Source organism: Heterocephalus glaber, unplaced genomic scaffold, assembly GCF_053883595.1.
Source record: "Heterocephalus glaber isolate CG9 unplaced genomic scaffold, H.glaber_assembly_v1.0 deba00001600, whole genome shotgun sequence".
Taxonomy (NCBI): Eukaryota; Metazoa; Chordata; class Mammalia; order Rodentia; family Bathyergidae; genus Heterocephalus; species Heterocephalus glaber.
In genome coordinates, this window is record NW_028258372.1 from 33,799,356 (window position 1) to 33,825,368 (window position 26,013).

General features: G+C 34.8%; 1 protein-coding gene across 2 annotated transcripts in view; it reads right to left on the reverse strand.

The window, feature by feature from the left end:
* The window catches only part of Aspm (assembly factor for spindle microtubules), a 58,625-nt gene that overhangs the window by 21,135 nt on the left and 11,477 nt on the right, over positions 1-26,013 (reverse strand). For both annotated transcript variants that reach the window (XM_087193840.1, XM_013077939.3), the window contains 12 exons: positions 24,908-25,153; positions 23,884-23,951; positions 21,777-21,918; positions 21,004-21,134; positions 20,337-20,512; positions 18,142-18,287; positions 17,934-18,019; positions 17,187-17,408; positions 15,192-15,399; positions 14,954-15,096; positions 14,719-14,847; positions 11,296-11,490 (listed from right to left, as the gene is read on the reverse strand). In XM_087193840.1, coding sequence (XP_087049966.1) covers positions 11,296-11,490; positions 14,719-14,847; positions 14,954-15,096; positions 15,192-15,399; positions 17,187-17,408; positions 17,934-18,019; positions 18,142-18,287; positions 20,337-20,512; positions 21,004-21,134; positions 21,777-21,918; positions 23,884-23,951; positions 24,908-25,153 — 1,892 coding nt within the window. The remainder of the gene's footprint in view (positions 1-11,295; positions 11,491-14,718; positions 14,848-14,953; positions 15,097-15,191; positions 15,400-17,186; positions 17,409-17,933; positions 18,020-18,141; positions 18,288-20,336; positions 20,513-21,003; positions 21,135-21,776; positions 21,919-23,883; positions 23,952-24,907; positions 25,154-26,013) is intronic.

The window sequence follows — 26,013 nt, forward strand, 5'->3', positions numbered from 1 at the left end:
TACTGAGAAAGAACATTATTTTAAGATATGGTGCTAAAACATCCATACGCAAAAACAAAAATCAATTTCTTACCTTTCACAAAAACGAACTAAATTGAGCAATAGATCTAAATGTAAAATACAAAAGTGTAAAACTTCTGAAAGATGCTAGGCATCGTGGCACATCTCCGTAATCACACAGCACTCTGGCAGGCTGAAGCGAATCATCAGTTACCCCAGCCTGGGTAACTGTCTCAAAATAAAAAATAAAAAAGTAGGGGCCGGGGATTTACCTAGTGGTTCTGCCACCTGCCTCGCAAGCACAAGGTCTCCGGTGCCAAAAAAACCCCCAAACAACAAAAACAAAACCTGGGGATATAGCTTCTGAAAGATAACAGTAAAAACTCTAAGTGCTTTTGGGTTTGGAATGACTTCTTAGATATAATACCAAAGAAGCTATATCTGTGAAAGAAACTTAACCAGCTAGATTTCATTAAAATTAAAAAGGTCTGCTCTGTAAAAGACACAGAATAGCCAACATAAACATTAAAAAGATTAAAAAAGAATGAAGACAGCCATAGACTGGAGAAAGTATTTATAAAATGTATATCTAATAAAACAATTCTTAAAACTCAATTGTAAAAACTCAAAGAACCTAATTTAAAAGTGGTCAAAAGATACAAGCAGACACCATACACAGAATGAATAAGCATATGAAAAGATGTTTAACATCACCCGCCCTTGGGAATTGCAAACTGAGATGGCAGTGTGGTCCACCACACATGCGCTGGAATCTCTAAAGCCAAATCACTGCAGCTTCAAATGCTGGGAAGCAACAGGAGCTCCTGTTCATTGCAGGTGGAAATGCAAAATGCTACAGCAACTTTCATAGACAGTCTGGCAGTTTCTTAGAAAGCAAAGAAAAAAAACAGTCTTGCAACCCAACAATCACACTCCCACATACCTGTGCAAAGTAGCTAAAAGTCCATGCAAAAATCTACACACAAGTATTGACTCAAGCTTTAAATTCATAATTTCCAGAAATTAAAAGCAACTGAGATATCCCTTAATGAATAAAAAGTTGAAGCACATCAATACAATGAAATATTATTTACTGATTTTAAAAATAGGTTATCATTTTTTGCCAAGAAAAGACATACAACTTTAAAAACATATTGCTAACTGAAAGTAGCCAACCTAAAAAGTTTACATATTGTATGATCCTAACTATATAACATTTAGGAAAAACAAAACTATATAGTGGAAAGAGCAGTAATTTCCAGGAGTCAGGGGAAGAGTTGAAGAAGAGAAGAATAAATAGGTAGAACACAGGACTTTTAGGGCAATAAAACTATCCAGTATGCTAACATAATGGTAGATACATGTGTTTAACCCACCGAACAACACAACACAAAAAAGGAAATCCTCATGTAAACTATACATTTTAGAATCCTGGCTTTCAATTTAGAGTTTAAAAATGTATTGCCAAAATAAAAAAGAACAGAGCCCAGAAACCTGTGGGCCAAAGAGAGGAGGAAGAGAATGGTGCAAAACTTTCTTGAAGACATACATAATGGCTCAAGTCCTCCCAAATGTAATATAAGATCATACACTCAAAAATTTCAATGAACTTTAAGCAAAATAAACACAAAGATATCCACGGTCAGACACAATATACTCAAGCTGCTAAGCACTAAAGACAAACACAAATTCTTAAAAAGTAGCCAGACATATAACTTATGAAAATAATTTGAATGACAAGGTTTCAACAACCATGAAGAACAGAGAGAAGAGATGAAGCAAATTTCCTATGATGAATGTTATCATTATGTAGCCTAAAATGCACCAATAAATGCTTCACTATTACAAAAAAATGAATAAATGTGAAATAAGTCATTTTTGAGGAAACGAAAACTAAGTGAATTTGTAACATCAGATATAAAAACAAATCAGCAGAAATGCAAACCATATATAAATAAATATACTAAAATAAATATACTAAAATATTCTCATGTATAAAAAAAGATAAAATAAAGATGATAGGAGTAGGGGCTACATAAAGGGACCTAGATAGTGGTAAGTTTTTCACATCACATTTAAAGTGATAAAATACTGATTCACAGGGGATAAAAAGCTATGTGTACTATAACTCCTACAGCAATCACTAAAAATTGTATATAATGAAAAAGAAAATGAACTGAAATGAAATACTAAAATGTATTCAAATCATTAAAACAACAGAAGAAAGGAAAAAGAAAAATAAAGGACAGGTAACACTCAGAAAACAAAAAATAAAATAATAGACTTAAAACATATCTACACTTGAAGTATGAATGGTCTTAAACAATAATTAAAAGACATTTTCAGGGCTGGAGATATAGCTCAGTAGGAGAGCACCTGTCTAGCATATATGAAGCCCTGGGCTCAATCCCAGCACTGAAGGAAAAAAAAAAAAACAACAAACAAAAAACGCAAATTAAAACTGCATGCTATCTACTAAAAAAAGTTACTTCATATATAAAAATATATGGAGAAAAAGCAAAAGGGAGAAAAAATATACCCTAAAAATGATAATTACAGAAAAGTCTGAGTGGTTATATTAAAGCAAGCAAGGTGAATTTCAGAGAAAGAGAATTATCAGGGATCAGCAGTGACCCTGATAAAAGGATCAACTCACGAAGATAACATAACAATCCCCAATTTGCATGCACCTGACAACAGAGCTTCATAGTGCTTAAGTAAAAGCTGAAAGGCCCCCAGAGAAGAGGAGGTGGCCCCAGCACAGAGGAGGTGAACCTTCCAAGCCAGCATACCACTACCCCCAGTGCAGAGGAGAGGAGCTGCCACCAGCGCAGAGATGAACCTTCCAGGTCAGTGTACCACTGCCACAAGTGAAGAGGAGAACATTCTGGGCCGTTGTACCACTGCCCCCAGTGCAGAGGAGAGAAGCCACCACCAGCTCAGAGGTGAACCTTCTGGGCCACCATACCACCACCTCCAGCACCGAGGGGGTGAGCCATGTGGGCACCAACAGCACACATATCCCGTGCCCCCCCCGCATTGAAATGAGAAGACATGTAAATAAGTCTCAGAACTAGACTTGCAGATCACCTAAAGCAACCCCAAAGGAAAACAGGATGGAACAATCTGAAACTGAACCACCTGGACTTCCTGAACTGGCAACAAAAGATAATTTGGAAAAACTGAAATCAGAAATAATTTCTCAAATATCAGCAGAGATTGTGCCCATAGTGCAAGACATGATGAATAAATCTAGAGAGGACACAGACTAAAAAATACAGGAGCTGAGGAACATGATGGAATCCCAACATAGGAAACAAAAGGAATCCATAAAACAGATGCAAACAGATTTCCAGGAGATTAAAAACTCCATTGAAAACCTATGCAGCAGAATGAGCCAATGTGAGGACAGGATTTAAGATATAGAAGATAAGAAGGCAATTAGGGACCAGGAAAAGAAAAATTTCTTTAAAATTGTAAGGGACCACAAGAAATCAATCCAGCAGCTGCTAGACAATGCAAAGAAGAATAACATAAGACTGATTAGAGTCAATGAAGAAACAGGAGAGTACAGATGACATAAAAAAACTGTTCACAGAAGTAATGGCAGAAAACTTCCCAAGCAGGGGAAAAGAACTTGACATACAGATAAGTGAGGCATATAGGAATCCAACAAGCCAAGATATAAAAAAATCCACACATAAGCATATAACTGTTAAGATTCCAGAAACACAACAGAAGAACAAAATTCTACAAGCAGTTAGAGAAGAGAAACAAATCACATACAAAGGAAAACCCATCAGAATCACAGCAGACTTCTCAATGCAAACCCTCAAGTCAAGAAGAGCTTGGAGTGACATATTTCAAGCCCTAAAGGAAAACAGCCTCCAACCCAGATTGATGTACCCTGCAAAACTATCTTTCAAAATTGATGGAGAAATGAGATACTTTCATGACAGAGCACCTTAGGAACTTCATCAATAACAAACCAGCACCCCAAAAATTTTAGACAATATCCTAGGAAACGGCAACAAGGATCACAACTCCAGAAAGCCCAGCAGAATGAATCCATTGGGCAGGACAAGAAATAAATGCAAAGGGGAGAATCCAATAAAAAGAAAAAATCATGACAATGATAAATCAATACTTATCAGTTATAACTATCAATGTTAATGGTGTCAATTCACCAATCAAAAGAAACAGACTGGCAGAATGGGTCAAGGAGCAAGATCCAACAATATGCTGCATACAACAAAAACACTTTTTCAAAAAGAAACTCATAGACTGAAAGTTAAGGACTGGAAAATGATACTCCATGCAATAGGAACCCAAAAATAACCAGGAGTAGCTATCCTCTTTGCAGATCAAGGGATTGCAAAACAACACTGATTAAGAGAGACAAAGAAGGACACTACATCTTTGTAAAGGGAACAATCCAAGAGGAAGGGATGACAATCATAAATATCGATGCACCAAACACTACTACACCCAACTATATGAAATAAATACTAACGGACATGAAAAATCAAATAATCACTAATACAATAGTAGTGGGGGACCGCAATACCCCACTGTCACAAATAGATCAACTAGACAAAAAATAAGCAACAAAATACTAGAACTCTGTGGGAAATTGTAGAATTCAGCTATCTAGTTGTAAGAATTGATCACAAGAAGTTTGTTAACTAAGAAAATTAAGTCATTTCTGGGAAATTCCACAAGTCTGTTTGTTAAAAGAATGCCAGAAAACTTTAAGAGACCTTGTAAAAGTCTCACGGGAGAAAAACAGGTTTTCCTAGTTTTCTCATTTAGCATTTTCTGGGATCAGAGGACCCTGACCCAATGACTCTATGGGTGGTAAGAGAGATAGGACTCACTATGCACATCTATGATGTTTGTGGTGGGCTAGTGGGCTTGATTTTGGCTAAAGTCATCCTGCTCTCTTGATACTATCTGATAAGAAGAGGGCTGCGGTGTGCTCTTTGATGTTCGGGATTGGTGAACGGAAACAAGGGACTTGTGAATTCGCCTGTAGCTTTTATGTGTCACTTAAAGTCATTTGCCACCAGAGGTTAAAATCAGAAAGATGATAGCCAGAATAACTAAGCTGCTTTCCTACATGTATAAAAGCCTTGCTTCTTTCCTTTGTGATGGTCGAATAGTGCCAGAGGAATTAAACTGCTGTTCGTCCCCCAGGCTGTCTCCTTTTCTTTAAGAGTCTGTGCTTTCCCCGGTTCCAGGTCTCCCTCTAGAGACCACCAACAGAACTCAAACAAACTTTTGAACAAATGAACTTAACAGATGTTTACAGAGTGTTCCACCCCACAATATCAGAATACACATTCCTTTCAGCTGCACACAGGTCATTCTCCAAAACAGACCACATACTCGCTCAAAGAACATGTTTAAGTAAGTGCAAAGGAATTCAAGTTATCCCCTGCATATTAACAGACCACAGTGTGATGAAATTGGAGACTGATGCCAAAAGAAACCTCAAGAATTTCATAAACACATGGAAACTGAACAACATACTTCTGAATAACCAATGGGTCACAGAGGAAATTTTAAAAATCAGATAGTTACTACAATTAAATGACAATGACAATACAGCATATCGGGATCTATGGGACACAATGAAAGCTATCTTATGAGGGAAATTCATAGCAGTGAATACTCACATTAGGAAAACAGAGCAAGCCCAATTAAACAACCTGATGCTAAACCTCAAGCTTCTAGAACAAGAAGAGCAGGACAAACCCAAAGCTCATACAAGGGAAATTATAAAGATTAGAGCTGAAATCAATGCAATGGAGACGACGATAAAGATACAAAAAAACAATGAACCCAAGAGTTGGTTCTTCAAAAGAATAAACAAAATTGGCAAACCCTTAGCCAACCTTTTCAGAAAAAGGAAAGAAAAGGCCCAAATCCATGCACTTAGGAATGAAAAGGGTGAAATTACAACAGACCCAGCAGAAATCCAGGGGATCATCAATACCTATTTCGAGAACCTATACACCAATAAGATGGAAAGCACAGAAGAAATGGACAGATTCCTAGATACATATGAATTACCAACACTGAATGAAGACCACTTAAAAATTCTAAACAACCCAATATCAATCAATGAAATTGAAAACGTAATTAAAAACTTACCAACTAAGAAAATCCCAGGTCATGATGGCTTCACTGCTGAATTCTACAAGACATTTAGGGAGGAACTACTGCAATTACTGCTTAAACTCTTCAATGAAATTGAAAGGGAAGAAATACTCCCGAATTCATTCCTGGAAGCAAGCATCACCATGATCCCCAAAGCAGAGAAAGTCCCAACCGAAAAAGAGAAGTGCAGACCAATCTCACTAATGAACATAGATGCAAAAATCCTTACTAAGATACTGGCAAATAGAATTCAGAAGATCATCAAGAAGATCATACAATCTGATCAAGTGGGATTCATCCCAGGGATGCAGGGATGGTTCAACATACGCAAATCAATAGATGTAATAAACTTTATCAGTAAAGCCAAGGACGAAAACCATATGATCTCAATTGATGCACAAAAGGCACTTGACAAAATCCAACAAGCATTATGTTAAAAACCCTACAAAAAATTGGAAGAGATGGTCTCTACTTCAATCTGATAAAAGCCATTTATGAAAAAGCAACAGCCAATATCATATTAAATGGTCAAAAAGAAATCCTTCACACTAAAATCAGGAACAAGACAAGGATGTCCACTATCACCACTCCTGTTCAATATAGTTTTGGAAACATTAGCCACAGAAAATTAGACAAGACAAAGAAATAAAAGGAATAAAGATAGGAAATGAAGAAGTCAAACTGTCACTATTTGCAGATGACATGATACTTATATAGAAGACCCCAAGAACTCCACCAAAAGTCTTCTAGACTTAACAACCAAATTCAGTAATGTAGCTGGATACAAGGTCAACACACAAAAATCAATAGCTTTCTTCTACACAAACAACTGAGAGAGAAATAGGGTAAACAATTCCTTTCACAATAGCATCCAAAAATCTGAAATACCTAGGAATCAACCTAACAAAAGAAATCAAAGACTTCTACTCTGAAAACTATAGCACTCTAAAAAGAGATACTGAAGATGATATCAGATAAATGGAAAGACATCCCTTGTTCCTGGGTAGGAAGAATCAACATAGTGAAAATGGCCATTCTTCCAAAACTGCTACATAGATTCAATGCAATCCCAATTGAAATTCCAGCAGCATACATCATGGACCTTGAGAAAACAATCCAAAAATTCATTTGGAACAAGAAGAGATCTAGAATAGCAAAAGCAATTCTAGGCAACACAGACATGGCAGGGGTATCACAACTCCCAACTATACTACAAAGCCACTGTGATAAAAACAGCATGGTACTGGCAAAGAAACAGACCTGAGGACCAGTAGAACAGATTAGAAGATGCAGAAACAACGCCAGACACACTCAGCCATCTCATCTTTGATCAAGGAGCCAAACACCCTCACTGGAGGAAAGATAGCCTCTTTAATAAATGGTGCTGGAAAAATTGGGTTTCAACTTGCCAAAGATTAAAACTAGACCTATATCTCTCACCATGCACTAAACTAAAATAGAAATGGATTAATGATCTTAATATTAAAACAGAAACGCTGAACTGGCTGGAACAGAGGTTAGGTAGAATTGTTGAAGACATTGATGTAGGAAAAGATTTTATGAACAAAACCTCCATTGCCCGTGAACTAGCACACACAATCAACAAGTGATTTCCCTTCTTACTAAAAAAACTTCTGCACAGCAAGAGAAACCACCAACAGAGTAAAAAGACAAACCACAATGTGGGAAAAATTTTCACCTGCTGTTCCTCAGACAAAGGTCTACTATCTAGAATTTATAAAGAACTTAAAAAAATCAAACCTCCCAAATTTAAAAGCCCAATCCAAAAATGGTCATCTGAAATGAACAGATATTTCTCAAAGAAGTAGAGATAGCAAACAAACATATGAAATAGCAAATAAACTGGGCATTTGAGAGATGCAAATGAAAACAATGCTGAGATTCCACCTCACCCCAGAAAGAATGGCTGCTATCATGAAATCAGCCAATAACAAATGCTGGCGGGGCTGTGGGGAAAGAGGAACACTGCTCCACTGCTGGTGGAAGTGCAGATTGGTACAGCCACTGTGGAGATTAGTATGGAGATACCTCAAAGAACTAGGACTGGAAGTCCCATTTGACGCAGCTATTCCCCTGCTGGGTATCTTCCCCAAAGAATTAAAAGAATCATACCACAGTGATATATGTACACCCATGTTCATAGCAGCACAATTTGTAATAGCCAAAACTTGGAAGCAGCCCGATTGCCCATCAACTGGAGACTGGATAAAGAAAATGTGTTTTTTTAATAAAATGGAGTACTACTCAGCCATAAAAAAGAAGAAATGAGAGACATTTATAGCTAAATGGATCCACACTGAAGTGATACTCTTAAGTGAAATAAATAGGACACACATGTAAATACTGAATAGTTTCTCTAGTATGAGAAACTGAAAGTGTAAATAAGGACTAAAAGTTAAAATAGGTAATGTAAAACAGGAAGAAAAGGGGCACAGGGGAATAGGAAGTGGGAAGGGTAGGGAAAAGGAAAGAAGGGAATGGAATTAATATGAGAAAATGAAAAATGGAAACAAAGTCTTTGTAAATAGGGAGGGATAGAGGGGTTGAAGGGAAGGCAGGGGAATGGGGAAAAATAAGAACCAAGATGGATTATATAAAGGTGCAAATTTCCAATGATGCATGTCATTATATTGTATATCTCAAATGTACCAATATAATTAATTAATAAAAAAGTGAAAGAATTGAAAGGAAAAAGATGTAACTACATGTTGCAGACTTAAACCTCTCTCTCTCAAAATGAAAAGAGAGTCAGTAGGGACATAAGAGAACTTAACACTACCAATCAAATGGATCAAACTGACATTTATAGAACATTTCACTCAACAGCCGCAAAATATACAGAGATCTAAGTATCTGCAGACACACATCAGGAGCAGGGACAGTGAACTTTACCTGTAAATGGACAGAGCAAGTATCTTCAGCTTTGTGGGCCAGTTTTGTTGCAGAAACTCAACCCTGGTACATAGTTTAAAAGCAGACCACAACAAACACGAACAAATGGTGTAGTTGTGTTCTAAAATGGTACATTCATAAAAACACAAGCCAACTAAATTTGGCCTATTAATTTGCCAAAGATCTCCCATAAATCCACAAGACAAAGTGAAAAAATTTTTTAAATACTTGAAATAATACAAGAACAGATTTATAAAATAAAAAGGTATTCAGCATCATTAATTATCCAAAAATGCACATTTAAACATTCTGAATACTACTACATAACAGAATGGCTACATTTAGAAACTTTTTGTCCACGACTACTAAAGTTGAAATATATTATACTAAAAATAAATAATTGTGCTCCAAGGTATATACCGAGCAAAATGAATACATTTCACACCAAAAGAAAGGATCAAAGAACCTTTCATCAAAATAGCTCCAAACTGGAAGGCCACAGTGGAGCATACCTGTCATCCCAGCTACTTGGGAGGCTGAGGCAGGAGGATCGCAAGTTTAAGGCAAGCATGGGCAACTTAGTGAGACCCTGACTCAAAACGCAGTGGTACAGAACTTGCCTAACAAGCATGAGGCCCTGGATTCAATCCTCAGCACCCCCCACTGCCCCCACAAGCCAAGTTTCTATCCACAATAAACAGATAAACTGTGGAATACTAAACAATGAAAACTAAACCATAACTACACTTAAGTATATTAACCAATTTCACAAATGTAGTAATGACAAAAGAAAGAATTTAGACAAATTCCTTGAAAATTCAAAAACAGGCAAACAAAACTACAGTATTTAAAGATGATGAATAGGAAAAAAGACATGGTCAGCATAAATTAGCTAAGGGTCTCCTGGGGCTGCGATGGGAGAGTTGAGTGATTGGGAAATGCCTTCTAAGAAGCTGGCAATATACTGTTTCTTTGCTGAGACCATGTTTGTGAAAAATTATTGGGCTCCATGTTTTTACTGTATGAAATTTTCTATCTGTAATGTTTCATGAATTAAAGTTTCCAAAACCAAAAAGACAATTTATTAAATCAGAATCCCCTATTTGTCAATTTTGGTGGCAATAACTTTCAAATTTATAAAAAAGATACATTTATGGTGTGAAGCTTTGAGACATTTACAAGAGGTTAACTTAAATACTGCACATCTCTGGGCTGGCGATGGAGCTTTGTGGTAGAACACCTGTTGAAGATGAGTCGGGCCTTGAATGTGATCTCCAGCACCACAAAAAATTACAAAAATAAATAGCACACATCTCTAAGGTTATTAGAATAGAATTAATATCAACAGCTAACTTATATAGATATAAGGAACATGGCTACTATATAGATATGTTACATATTTTTTTACTACAAAGAAAAATCATGTAGGCGTTCTAGTGGCTAATTATAAGCACTGTTTATGTTAGAGGCCAACTAAATGGATTAGAGAAAAAAATATGTACATCTGTCCTGAAAGAAAAGTTTCCAGGATTCAGTAAGCTAAAAAGGAGAGTTTGGTTAGGAATATGGATCTACAAAGTAGAATGCTATATAGTATTCCAGCACGTCCTATGGAGACAAAGACTGCAAATTTCTAATATAAAACAAAGAAGACTGCAAGAGGTATGGAATCAATATTTGTCCTTCAGAGCAAAGAAGGCATAGCAGTCATATTTCAACCTTATGCTGAATACAGCAGCTTTTTACAGGTAGCAAGAAGGTGTTAAGTGTTTGTTAAATTAAGTATAGACAAACACCTCTGCTCAGCACATTCCACCATACTTGAATTCAATAAACAGCTGATTGAAGATATACAAAGAATAATGACTGTGTCTGTGCTGGAACTGAACTTTCACAGACTTTTTGCTCGTCATAATCCCTAAGCAAAACAATATAACAACTGGTGACATTCACACTGCACTAGGTATTACAAGTAATGCAGAGATAATGCGACGTACACAGGACGATAGGTTATGTGGGAATATACTGTTTTACGTAGGGATTGAGCATCTGCAAATTTTGGCATCCACAGGGAACTGGAAACTTGTCAGATACCTAGAAGCAATTGTATTAAAGAATCCTAAAATATAACTATTAAAAACTTTTATCACATTATGCTTTCTACCTTTAAAAATATTGTTAAAAGCTTTTAGGTTCAAAAATTAGTTCAGGATACTATACCTGAATAACTGAGGCTGATTTATTTTGAATTTTTTCCAGTTTTTCCTTTCTTAACATTAATAATTTTCTCTGTGCTAAGATTCTTCGCCAATATTTCTGAATGATCAACGTTGCATTAGCCTCTTTTTTCAGTCGTTGTTTGGTTAGAAAATTGATTACAGCTGATTGAATAATTCTTGCAGCTTTGTCTCTCTCCTTTTAAAACAACAACAAAGCATGTGTGAATTTAATACTTAATTACTTAAAACTTTAAATTATTCTTTGTAAGATAATCAATTGCAAAGCATTTATCAAATTGATCCCAATTTCTTGTGTTCACAGTTGGAAAATAGCTACTTCTGGGAATGTTGAAAGGGCTGATAGATGATGGGCTTGCAGACTTATTTGTGTGATGACACAGATTCCTAATAATCTACAAAAAAGATCACAGACATGTTTCATCTATCACAGATCCCCAGTAAACAAGATAAAAGCAATTTGAAGTATAATAAGGTATGTTTTTCAGGTCTGGGCATAGTGAAATTTATGCTTGACTTTTAGGAAAGTGATAGAATATATAAGAACTGATTTTGCAGCAAAAGGTAGCATTATTTTGTTAAAACTGAGCAAACTAATTCACAAAAGGGGGGTAAATAAAATACCATTTCCTTTGACATAGTATACAGGATGGCATTAAGCCATAGAGGCTCAAGAGAAGAGTATAGTTTGGGTTGTGAGAAGTGGCATCTGAAATGACCAGCACTAGCTTTAAGAACATTAGAGGTCAGTTCCCTTTATATCTCTTTCTTTTCCTTCTAAAAGTGAACTACCATCAATAATACATTTTATATCCAGCACCATTGTAAACAATTCATAAATTATACATTTGAACCTTGTAAGAGCAAAAGAACAGATACTATGTTGTAAACATGAGAAAACTGAGGCAAAGAAGTCAAATGGCTTATCAGTCTACTGGCAATGTGGCCAGGACCTGAACCAGGTCATCTGGCTTCAGGGGCCATGCCCTTAATCATTTTGTTAATACTACCCAATGCTAAACATGTCACTTCACCTGAATTGGTAACTAGAATATGAATTATTTCCTCGGGTGCAAAAGAACAACTTATAGAATATCTGACAACCTTGTATGTTGCTGTCTGGGACAATCTGCTATCAAGGGAGGGCTCTACATGAAAACTAGCTATAGATTTTAATTATTAATAAGTAACAATCAGTTAGTATAGTGCCTACATAGGATGAGAACACAACTATGGAAGAGATCAAAGTGTTATTCTAAAACATGAAAAAGGTAACCAAGACATCAAAACAAATACTAAGGAATGTTAAGGGACACATACTGTATCATTCCACTGAGGAGAAAAGACTAGACTGTTTCAAGCCTGGGATAGGGGAATTAAGTACAGCAAATTGATTAAATCATCTAACATCACTGTCATTGTCGCTGAAAAACCTATGGCCTTTAGAGGTATAGACTTTCAAGTTAAAATTACACCAGTATTAGCAAAAATAAATGAATGAATAAAATGTTTTAAAAACTGGTATGTGTCAGAAATATACAGTATATGGGTCATGCCACTCCATTTTAAGTGGATAGTGTATATATGAATTATAATAATGAAATAAAAATAGAACCTGAAAAACAGTTAAGTTAAGGTAATTTTTATAAGCTTACTAGGCTAGCATCTTTGGGAGCCTGCCTGTGGCTTATGCATCAAATGCAAAAAGATACAATTGGATGTAATGTAATTGTGTAAGAGAGAGAATATGATCACTAGGAGAAAGGAGAGATGTAGTGATCAGATTGGATGAAGTTTAATCATAGATACAGAAATTTCTTTTAGCCTTTCAAAAAATGAAAATTTCTACTCTTTGCATTAAAGAAAGAAATCAGAAAAGGCTACCAGCCAAAGCTAAGAAACCCTTACTGACTAAAACAAGGCTACACGGGGCAGAAAATAAAGCAGAATAGATATGTTCTGACTGACATCTGATTCTATAATTTGAAAACTCACTAACATATAGAAAGTATCAATCAAATAACTTGAAGACTGATCAGGAAAATAGTTTTCCTTGAAAACTTTGGAAAAACAATTCTCATAGAAGCTTCCAGCAGTACAGTTATCCTCAAAGTGATCTATGGGAAAAGAGGCAGACCCCAAAAAGGGTTGGGTAATATAAGGCACAGAGCCTACATAGTAGCAGAGAAGACCATTATAAAGACTTTCTATTTCCCAAGCTATGACCAGGACACTGAGTGGAACAAGAGTAAATCACTTCAATATGTGGTTTTTTTCCAAGTCAAACATGACTTGAGAAAATACATGATGCTGAAATTTAGCTATTTTAGATAGCTACTAAGAATTTGACCACAAATGCACTGTAATTTAAAATTGAGCAATACTGGATAGAGTGTATTTCTGAAATATCTATGATAAATTTTATTAAAAAATGGCTGCTTATTTGATTTTTCCAAATAAATAAATATAGTATTAGTAAAGGGGATAGGGAGATAAAAGGATCAAAATAATTTGTTCACTTGATCACGGAAATCATTTACCGGATTTTTTAAAATGAAATTTTTCACCAGGTATGGTAGTACATGCCTGCAATCCCAGCACTTTGGAAGGCTGAGGAAGGAGGATCAGGCAACTTAGCAAGATCCTGTCTTAAAATAAAAAATTAAAAGGCTGCAGATGTAGCTCAATGTGAAGGTCCTAGGTTCAATCCTCAGTATCCACACACCCTCACCAAAAAAAAAAAAGGCATTTTTCTCAAAATCTAGGGGGAAAAAAACCCTTATTTTATGCTAAAGTTTTGCACTATTGGAATCACAAATAGAGGCAATAAATAGCATCTCTATTCCTATGTGCAGTTCCTAAACATTTTGAAAAATAAAACAATGGAAACCAAATTACCACTTTTAAATCTAATAAAAAATAAGTTGGAAGGTGGTTTTATGACAAATAAAATGGACTTGTTATTTATTGCAAACTTAGAAACTTGATACGTAAGCCCAAGTGGTCCTAATTGAGGATAAGCTCCACAGAGCACAATATCAAAAAATTGCTCAAAACTTCCTGCTCTCTGGCTCCAGGTATTCCTACAGAAAGAAGGGAAGAGCTAAGTCAAGCATCCTTGGTTTATTTTTCTCAAATTACCAAGCAGTTAAGTTATTCCTTTTCCTTTGGAGCCACGTAAGTGAAAGGGTAGACCAGAGGCTGGAAAGCACATCAAAGCCAGGAAATAGCAGCAATTGAGAGGAAATATTCATCCTTTCCCGCCCCAAAATACATACAAACAATTTTAAATGTATCTCAATCACTTCATATATTTGTAAAAATGTGAAATATACATAATGAATCAAACAAGTAGCCCTTTAAGAAGGACAATTCAAGTTATAATGTTTTTGCTTTCTAAGATTACCTGATGATGTTTTAGATCTTTTTTTAATTTATATTTTCTCCATGTTGTTTGTATAAGTCGAGCAGCTCTTATTTCTTTACGAAGATCCAACAGTCTTGCACAAAGAAATGACAAATACATAATAACCACCTAAAACCAAACACAAAAGGTGAAAACAGATCAACAGAGAATATACAACTCACTATCAGTCTGAGATTTATTAAGAGTTGTTAATTAAGAAACTTCTTTTACTTACCTTTTCATCTGGAATTGTATTTGACATATCTGAATGGTGAATCATAGCAGGTATCCCACCAAGATCTCTCACTGCAGACCTAACCAAATGAAAATTTTTCTTTTCATTTTCTAGAAGCTCTTTGTGTAGTTCTGAATTATTTTCTATTATGTAAGTGAAAAAGAGAAATTAGACTGGTATAGCCAAAAATCAGACATGGCTGAGAATTAGAAAAGTTAATCAAGAAAAATAGGCTAACCATGATTAAGTGCTTTAAGAGACATATCCAGAGAGCTATCATCAGATTCAGAGGAAGAATTTAATACCACTGAGCCAGTCTGTGTGCATTCCACCGTTTGAGTAGTACGCTGACATACAGCATCAAAAGGCACATAGCAAGGGTGGTAATGGTGGAGCAGGTAACATAATACACGGCCATCTGAGAAAGACACTGTAAAATTCTCCACCTGATTGGAAATACCAAAAAATAAAGTAGTTGTATTTAAATATTAAGTGTTTTGTAATCCGTTATTTCCTTTTAATAGCTAAAACAAATATTAATTGCTAAAACCTATAGTATGATACCATATCATAACCAAATAGACAATTATTGAATATTATCCCTTTCAAAAGCAGATTTTGATAATATTATTGTCCTGGGTTGGATAGTGTCCCTCAAGACTTCATACTCTTCTCAGTATGTGACGTTATTTGGAAACAGACATTATAGATAATAATTAATTGACAGGAGGTCAAGAGGTCACACTGGTACAGAGGGGATTCTTAATCCAATCTGATTGGTGTCTTTAGAAGAGTGACACACAGACAGAAGCAGGGAGAATGCCATATGACTGCAGAGGCAGAGACTGGAATAATGTAACAATAAAAAAGAACATCAAAAGATTTCTGACAACCACCAAAACTTAAGAGCTTGGAATGTCTCATGTAGAGCTTTTAGAGTATACCCTGGCCAATACCTTGGTTTCAGATTTCTAGCCTTTAGAACCAAGGGAATAAAATTTTATTTTAAAGCCACCCAATTTAAAGTATTTTCTTATGGCATTCTTAGGAAGCTACAATAATTATAGTCAATTCTCATTTATCTATTGAACACTGAAGGAGGGAATACTGAACCACTGCCCATTGGGGGAAAAAAAGGGTTAAGTTCCTGTGAGCTTCTCGTCACTACATTTTCATCAGCCAATCAATACATAACTCCATTTTATGTGCTTCTGATTCAATAACATTAAAGTCACACCCAACGGCAGTACACTCAATTCCTGAATAAAGCTTATTTAACTCATGTTGAGTTAAGATTTCAGTTTTCTCTTAAGAACACTATACAGTGCTTCAGCACTATATCAGAGGGCCATTTTAAAGTAGGAAATCAACAACAAAAAAGCATAAAAATGTAGAAAACACACCACTAACTAGGCCATGGAAAGGATGTGCGTTCATAGTCTAAGAGCTGAATCAAGAAGGTGCAGTATCATCTTGTTCAACCTCACCTGGAAATGAGAACCTTGGCATTTGCACATGAGCGAACGACCATCCATAAAGTGCACCCAGTGTTAACTTTGGCATTAGAAATAAGTTTTGACTAGCCACAGGATTCATGAATAGTGATAATGAACTGCATCTTACTTCGTTCTCCGGCACTTACTTAAGACCCAGATTATCCACATATTCAACAATTTGTCTGCTAATAATTTTGAGGTTTAATAGTTTACTATATTTTAATTACATGTACTATTACTCTCGCTGTTTTATATACCTTACCAGGTTGTTTATCCATTTATGTATGGGCAATTTATTTTCATATCTTTGCACTTTAAAGTTTCTCATACAGAAATACAGTACCAACCTAACAAGTCACTACAGAAAAACTCAACTTAGATTTTGCTTCTTCCCTTTACACAGTGGCAACGTTCGCAGTTGTGCCTTTCTACATGTTGGGTTTACTTGCATTTATTTTTATGGTAAGGCTCTGATCATTTTGTGTCCCAGTTCTATTTAAACATCTTCTTTCAAAACTTTTTATCTTGGTCATTTTTTTCTTACTGATAAAGTTACCACACATTGCCTAATTGGTGACAAATTATATAAAATACAACATATGACAAAATACTCATTTGAGAAAGTTTGCTTGTATAAACTATTTCAAAAATGAAATAAAAGTTCTTATACATTAAGTCTGACTTTAAGTAAAATTTATTTAAAGATACTAGGTTACAATAAAAGCAAAAGAACCTACCTTTTTATTATAGAAAGCACACACAGCATTTACCCAATCCATCAATAATTTCACACTCTCGCTGTAGTGATCTAAGACACTATTTTGCCTTTCATCTTTTTTCTTATTTATAACAGCATCAGAATGGCATGATAATCCAGACATTGTTTTCTTTATACTGTGTGTGTGTTTTAGAAAGTTAATTTCTTCCTTTAACTGATCTAAATTAAGAGAGATCTCCACCTGAAACATAGAAATAAAGATAAATACTTCAAATGTTTTCATGTATTCTTTTTAATCCATAGAAATCAAAGTAACTTCTATTCTATTATGCCATTTAGAGAAACTATATGTTTGAAAAAGATATAACCTAGTCACAGATTTTAAAAATCTAAGAAGTACCCAATGTGTATTTTAGCACAAAAAAAACTTTTCTTAAAAAGGCAAATATAAACTACATAGAACTGGTAGACTGCTGCGATTAAGAACATGGGATATGGGCCACACAAGCCTGCATTCAAATCTCAGATCTAATTCTTAGTGATAATGTACTTTAGTGTCAGTTTCCTCATCTGTGAGGCAGACTTAACATTGAACTTATAGGTGTGTGATGAAGGTTAAACTGGAATACATAAAGCAATTATCAATCCCTGGGACAGAATAAACCCTCACTGATGGTTATTATTGTTAGACTTTATGTGATTCAAGTTGATTTTATAAATCAGTATTCAAAATTAATAAAAACTACAGTGCGCCAATATACAGTACCTGAAAAGCAAATGCTATTTTCCAAAGCAACCCAAGAGTTTTTTCTCTGTGCCTATCCACAATGTCCTTAGATAGGATTGTATTTCCTAAAAATGAAAAAGAAAAAAAGAAAAAGAAAAAAAAAATGAAACAGAAATCTATTGGGATAATGTATGTACTTACCAATAGTCAGTGAGAAAAATACAATTTATCTTTACTCAGTTTTTACCATGCTCATCACTTAATTGAATTCCTCGTGATTTAAGAATCTGAAGAACAAGGTCAACATTGTGCATCTTTTGAAGACGACTTATTGCAGGAATCCTGAGTTTCTTGGAAAGATCCCAGTTCTGTGTGAGAAGTTCCATGGTTCGCCTAACAGTAAAATAATTTTCAGATAAAATTACTACATAAAACATACATTTTTTTACAAAAAAAAAATCCCTTCAGTTAAATATAATTATTACCTACATAAAGCTCAAGAGTTTAAGGACATTAAGATCAAAAGGACCTCCCAAAATTCAAAATTGCATTGCTCCATAAATAGCAAGTACTTTCTCATGTAAGTCTGGAGGGTGAAATCTAAGGGGACAAATGAGGGGGTGGGAGAAAGAGAGGTAACAGGATTGCAAAGGACTAAGATATGCTAAATGCATGTTTCAACTTCCCAAAATAAACCCAATCATGTAACAGTAACATGCACTAGTAAAATATAATTTTAAAAATTAAAAATATATTTGAGTACCTACTTAAAGAATACATGTACTCCAGAGTTCCAATTCAAATCTCTAATATCATCTAGGTTAATATGTCTTGTCTACTACAAAACAGTAAATTTTTCCACAGAAAAAGCAAGCCCCAAATGATTACTGTATGTAACTGAAAGCTGGTAGAATTAAATAGGTGTGATGGCTTGGATTTTTGAAATGAACAAAATTACATGTAAAGTATTTTCAGCAAATGATCTAGACTGAACAAAAATTGTTCATATAAAATACAGATAGAGTAATTAATACTATACCTTATAAGAATATTCAGAAAAGATTGTTCATGAAAACTTAGAAGAAAGGGACATATACGTTGATTTTGAAAAACTCAGTCTAAGGATCTCCTCCTTATAAATGTCAAAGAATCCCTCCATTCTGGCCAAGGAGTCCTCTGACCTCCGCTTGAACCTCCCCACACTGTGAACTGGTTTTAGGTAGGCCTGTAGACCGGCAAGCTTTTGCCAAACCAACATTCATCTTCCCCAAATTTTTGATATTATTTATGTATTTTTAGATATTGTTATTTGGATACTGATATTATTTATATGTTTATTTTCCTTGGCAATTTAATCACCTTTCAGCACAAGGTAACCCTTCAAGTTCTTGAAGACATTTATGTCTAAGAGTGCTGTGTTCTATTTCTCTAAATAATCACAGTACCTTCAATTGGTCTTCATGAGACATGGATATAAGGGTTTTAGTTTATACACTAAATATATCTGGTTAAAACAAAGAAGTTAACAAGTGTATTCAATAACTTCTTTCCTAATCAGTTATGTTTTTAATTTCTATTTTCAGCATGAAGACTACCTGCAATGCTCTTGCTATAACATAAACAATTCAAAATATGACAAGAAGATACCATGTCAGATAAAGACTTCAGGAAGCTTTACTGTAGTAGAAATAATTTAAAGCCATTAACTGTGTGTTTCTCGTTTTTCAGAGTTTAACTGGCTGTTTTGAGGTTTAACAACTTAAATACACAGAGAAAAAAAATATCTTAGGTATAAAAAAATACTTTCCTTTGACTCTTAAAAGTCCTTCCTTGATAAGAACATAACATAGCTTGGAGAATTCTCTAGAAACATGACTGTTTTCAATCCAGAAATCCTAAGAAGGCCAACTACGGTAACATGGTAAAAGCTATTCCTTCCAAACCAGAAACTGGTAGTCATTACTCAAAACAAAGTCAATTTTGAGGATTACAGTTTGTTACTGGGAAAATGCTGTATGTGAAGTCAGATCCCATGAGCTTATGCATCAATTCCAATGTATAAAACTTGGCCAGTCATTCTAACTTTTCATCTTATTTTCTCCATTTGTGAGACTAAATAGTTTCAAATGATAATTCATGAAAACACTGTTGATATAAGATGTTATTTAAGTGTCTTATATTTTAATGTTTCATGTTCTTCCTAATTCCTATTCTGAGACATCAAATTCTAATCATATGCTGCCAGAAAAGTTAGATAGGAGACAAGATTTCTGCATCTTAAACTGATACACCATTTTTCTGAAAGAGAAATTCCAGTTTTTTTAATCCTAAATTTATTCTATTATGTGAAAGAGTAAGAAAAATTGAAGTACAGAAAATGGTGTTTTCCACAGAATTTTTGTGTATCTCGTTAAGCCAGACAATTATATTTCTGATACTTACACAAGACGCACTCCACACTGCAAGTCTACAGCAAGATTTGTAACAGCAAAATCAAATTCATCAAATGGTGTCTGAACATGACTAACAGGCAATCCCAGTAAGCTAAGGTGACGGGAAAGGTCACCTTCACCACTTAGAAAATCTCGTGAAAAAGCCAGAAGAATTTCTTTACTAGCCTATAAAGAAACAGGTTGCAGGTATTATATTTCAATATTATAATATGGCCTGCAATTTAAAAAAAAAATTCTTCAAATCACATTTATAAAATTCATAGTTCTGCAAAAAGATCGCCAGTTTCATATTACACGGTAATAATGCAAATTTCATACATTTCCAAGACTTCTTTAAAAACCTGCTCACAATTAATATAATATAAAAACTAGCAGTAATTAATAATACATTACATCTAAATTAGGAAAGAAATTTCTCCCCAAATTAATTCCTTAGAATCACAGTTAAGTTCAATCTTAAGGGCAAGATGGAAGGATGATATAGTAGTGAAAAGTCAGCCAACTAAAAGCAAGTATTTTTACAATTACTGATAAGACTCACTAGATAGACGTTCACTCCTATTTTGCTCCAGAACAGTATTCTTTGGAAGACTAATTTTCTTTCTAAAGAGAAATATGCCATAAAAGCAATCAAAAGTCTCAAATGAAAACTGTACCTTGAATTCAGCATCTTTACAGAAGAGACAAGGATCATGATCAATCAGTCTTGAAATTTTAGCATGATCCAGGAAACAGACCAACAACAGTAACTTTTTCAATGTAAACTTGGACAAAGCTTCTTCATGACCTTAAAGTACAAAAAAGCATACCAAGTTATCTAGGAAAGGCAACTTGAACCTTATGATAATAATATGCTAATGGCCCGGGGATTTAGCTTAGCAGCACCACGCCTACCTTGCAAGCACAAGCTCCTGAGTTCAATTCCCAGTACCAAAAAAAAAAAAAGTGTCAGTAAAAAGTAATGACATGTACAAATAAAACACCATGCCTGTTTTGAAGATTTACATGTGAGAAGCATTAAATCCTCGTAATAACTCTATGAGGCAGGTAGTGTTTAATATGTCCAATTCCTGAACAAGGAATTAGACACAGCAATATCAAGAGATTTAGCTGGTCTCACTCAACAAATATTTAATGAACAGCAACTACATGCAAGCACCATCCTAGGTGCTAGATACACAGTAGCCAACTGTAACAACTATAACTCCATAGGTCTTACAACCTATTGGGAGAACTGAGTGGGTGGAGACAGCATATAAGAATAGTTATAAACAGTGATGGAGGAAAACAGGAGTGAAGGAAGGAAAGGGTAAATAGAGACCTATTTAGATTGGTTTCTTTGAGAAACTAATACGCACATACAAACAGGAAGAATAACAAGAGGCCATGTATGCATAGTGTGAAGAAAATGTAACAGAGGCAAAAATACCATCTCTGTATAGATGCGGAACACTGGGATGTCGATATTCAGATGCTATATCAGGATTCCAAAGTAAGCGATTCAGTATAAACACAGCCAACCCGGTGATATCACTACTGTCTTCCAAAGGTATGAGCTCTCCATAAACTGTCTGAAAAGAAAAGCCAAAGCTCAACTTATGCATATGCTGTCTCTAAGAAGCAAAAGGATGCGACAGAACAACGGGGAGACAACAATCTTCTAAGACACTAGCTACACTCTTTTCCAAAATAGCATGGAAAAGACATGGTTATTTGGTAAATAAACTCTAAACAGTAAATACATGCTTTATGCATTTTTTGGTGTATACAGTATACTTTAGAATGAAAAAAAAAAACCTCGGGACTAAGATAAATTTTTAATCATATGACAAGCAATAGTTAATTTTAATATTTTCCTTTATGTTAAAGTACTATCAAACACATGCATGTTTTTCAAATTTAATTATTATTGTCCCATTAAGTAGGTGCTGAAAAGTACAGCAGAAATCTATTCAAAATTTTATAATACATAACAAGTGGAAAACCATCTGTAAACGGTGGTGGTGAACCTATGGCGTGCCTATGTCACAGCAGGCTGTTTGTATAATTGAAAGCTCTAAAAGGTTCACCTTCATTAATCTAGGGTAATAATTTGGGAAGTTCAGATATCTTCATAATCAATGACAAATATAAAATTAGTTTAATGTGATTTTTAAAGCAGTTAGAAACTATTAAAAACATATCAAATTATATTCTGTAACCCTACATTGACGTAATATAGAAATGAAAGCATGAATTCCTACCAAAACAGAGAAATTTATCTTTATTTACATATTTGTTTCATCTTTGAAGTTTCCATAAAATCCTCAGAAGTTAAGTCTATTTATAGAATCCTAAAGTATGCTTCTAAGATAGAATACTTTATTGTTCACAACTACTGAACCTTCCATTCCTTATAAAAGGATTTACAACCCTACCATCACCACTGACTGATCATGTCTCTTGTAGGTGGTTAATATATTCCTGCCTAGTTTGGGCTTAGCTAGATAATGTGCTTTATCCAATAGAATATGGATGCAGGTAACAAAAAGTACATCCAAGCAAAAGTTATAAAATGTACTGCAAGTTTTTACCTAATGATCTTGGTTTTTATCTTTACTACAAAATGTCGCAAATACAAGGGGCCTCCTCCCTCATTTGAGGTTCCATATTTATTTGACATGTAAAGCAGAGCCAGCTGATATGTAATTTGTTGACTAATGAAGGGTAAGAGTTGAAATAAAATTTAGCAATGACACCATCACAGTAAACTTATTAGTTATACTCTCTGATCCCCAAGTTAATGGTATAAAGAAGGTACATTATTCCAAAAATCCCTTTCAGTACCAAAGATTCTTCTATTTTAAAATTTGGAATAAACTACATCATGAAAAACACCTAGAAAAAAACATAAAAGCTTATTAATAAAAGATTAAAAGAAAAGGAAGCACAGAGGACACAATTTTATAAAAGCATACTTTTAACAGCAAACTACTAGCTTTACTAATTTAGTTTTAAATTTTGAAATACTATTCTGCCAACAAGTAGATAACTCAAATCTAGATGACATTTTTATGACTGGTACACCATCAAAATGATAGAAAGTTATGCTTTGCCATCAGACTGGTGTATATTCAAAGCCTGCTCAGTTATTGTCCTTTGGGAAGTTATCACACACCCAAGTTTTTGCTAATGAAGTGAAAACAATAAAACCTACCTCACTGATTTCCAAAGTGATTTAAATTAAAAATGTTTAAAATGCCCTAGTCTTTTTATGTGTAAATATTCAAAAATGAGCATACTAGAGTTGTCATTACATCCAGCACCAAATTATGACTATTTAAATGTCTACACAGGTATATTACCCTGAAACAATATGCCAATAATATACCTAATAAGCATTGATTGAATAACCTTCATTTTATACTGAAAGATGAATCAAGTTAACCAAATGACTATAACTTTTATAAATGAAATTATTAAAGAATCTATTCTATTAAAAGTGTATCATTAAAAAGAATACTGTAAATCATTTTCAAAAACTGAAACAGATTTACCTCTAGGCCAATGCGAAGCCACAAAGGATTATATGACAACAACCAATTCAATACTTTCTGGCGTTCTCCTGAAATGCAGGTCAAAGGACAAGTTCAATCCAGAACTCTAATTAAACAGACATAATAAATAAAACCTCATGGAAAGCTGGGGACTGTAGAACATTTCTGTAATTCCACCACTCAGGTGGCAAAGGCATCACTAGTTTGAGGCCAGATGGGCTAGATTGTGACTTCAAGACCAGATCTCAAAAACAAAACAAAAACAAAAGGCACACCACAAAAATAAAACAACCTAATGAAGATAATATCAGTGAAAAAAAAAAAAAATCACATGTAAGAAATGTTTAAATGAAAAAATATTTCTATTCTTAAATAGACACCATCATATTTATGAGAGTTTAGGCAGCAAAACTAAAGTATGTTTGAAATACATTCTCAAATATATACACAAAGAAAACAAAATTGGCATCTGGAAGAGATAACTGCATGTTCATGTTCATTCATTATTATTCACAATACCCAAGCTATGGAGTCAATTGCAAATGTCCTTCAACAAGGGAATGGGTAAAGAAAATGTACTGGGTATGTGTGTGCGCGCGCACACACACACACACACACACACACACACACAGAGGTAAATCTGTCAGGTGATAGATAAGTTAATTAGCTTCATTGTGGTGGTCATTTCACAAGACAAGTATATATAAAAATCTTGTTGTACACCTTAAATATATACAATTTTTATCTGTCGATTATACCTCAATAAAGCAGGGTGGGTGGGGAAGCAACACAAAATCTCTAGAGTTTACTAGGGAAGCTGAGACAGGACTACTCCAAGTTTGAGGCCAGAATGAATAATATAGACCCTGCCTCAAAATAAAAATGTTTAAAAGGCGGGGCTGCAGCTCAGTGCTCTCTAGATTCATTACTCAGTAGTGGGGAAAGAAGGAAGGGAGGGAGGGAGAGAAGAAGCCCCTGAAGTGTTTTTAAAGAATTAATCTCAGTATTTCTGTAATATTCTTACCAACATCTTTCCAAAGGTGTCTATCTTTTCGTACAATTAACCGCTTAGCTTCAATTTCAATTTCAAGCTTTTTAATAGCTCTAACCATTTTTTCAGAAGTAAATAAATGGCATGCTGTGCGACGTAATTTATTCAACCTGCACCGAGCAGTATAAGCTCTGAGAGACATTTCATCTTTTGTAGGAGCTCTCAGAACACTTATTTTATGTTGATTCTCCACTCCCAAGAGAACAGTTGCAGCATTTACTGGATATAAAAAAACAAGAAGGCAAATGTTTCTGGTTAAACAATATCTCTGTACATTCTTAAATCCAGCAGTAAAATGCAAATTTTTTTTGGAGAGAGAAGCAGAAGGGAGAGGAAGAGGATGAAACAGAACTGAGATTGTTACATACGTGTACTACCTCCCCATGAGGAATGTGAGCCTCATGTACTACAAACATGTACTGATAAAAAATAAAAGTTTAAACAAAAACAGGAGGTCCAAACAGAATCTATTCCCTACTCCTTCCAAGTTTTCTCATCTCATTTTTAAATCTCAAAATATAAGTGTCACCGTTCACTAAGTACATCTGGCCAATGATCACTGCCGCCCATTGGCTCAGCTCTGCCTGCAGAATATCATACCCATCCCACTCACCCCCCCTACTTCTCACCATCACAAATACCAGCATCTCTGAGACTAAGAAAATGGTTTCTGTCTCGGTCCTCTTAATAAATGATCTAAAGAACACAATCTCTTAAAATACAAATTGAATTTTGAAATATAATTTGAACTTTTATTAACATATTTTCTTAAAAGGACAAAAATTAGGGCTTTACTTCCTTTTGAAAGAAAAAAAAGGATCTTGGACATCATCTAATCCAAAGAGGAGTGGTGGCCCACGCCTGTAATCCCAGCACTTGGGAGGCTGAGGTGGGAGGATCACAGCAGAGTTGGAGGCTAGCCTGGGCTGCATAGTGAGGTCAAGGCCAGCCTGACCTCATTCCCAGACTCTGTCTCAAAAACACAAACAAACAAAAACATGCTTGGACCTGCAACAATCCAGAAATCACCATTAGACAATAGCCTACCTGACAGTTTCACAATTTAAATGTTCATGTTT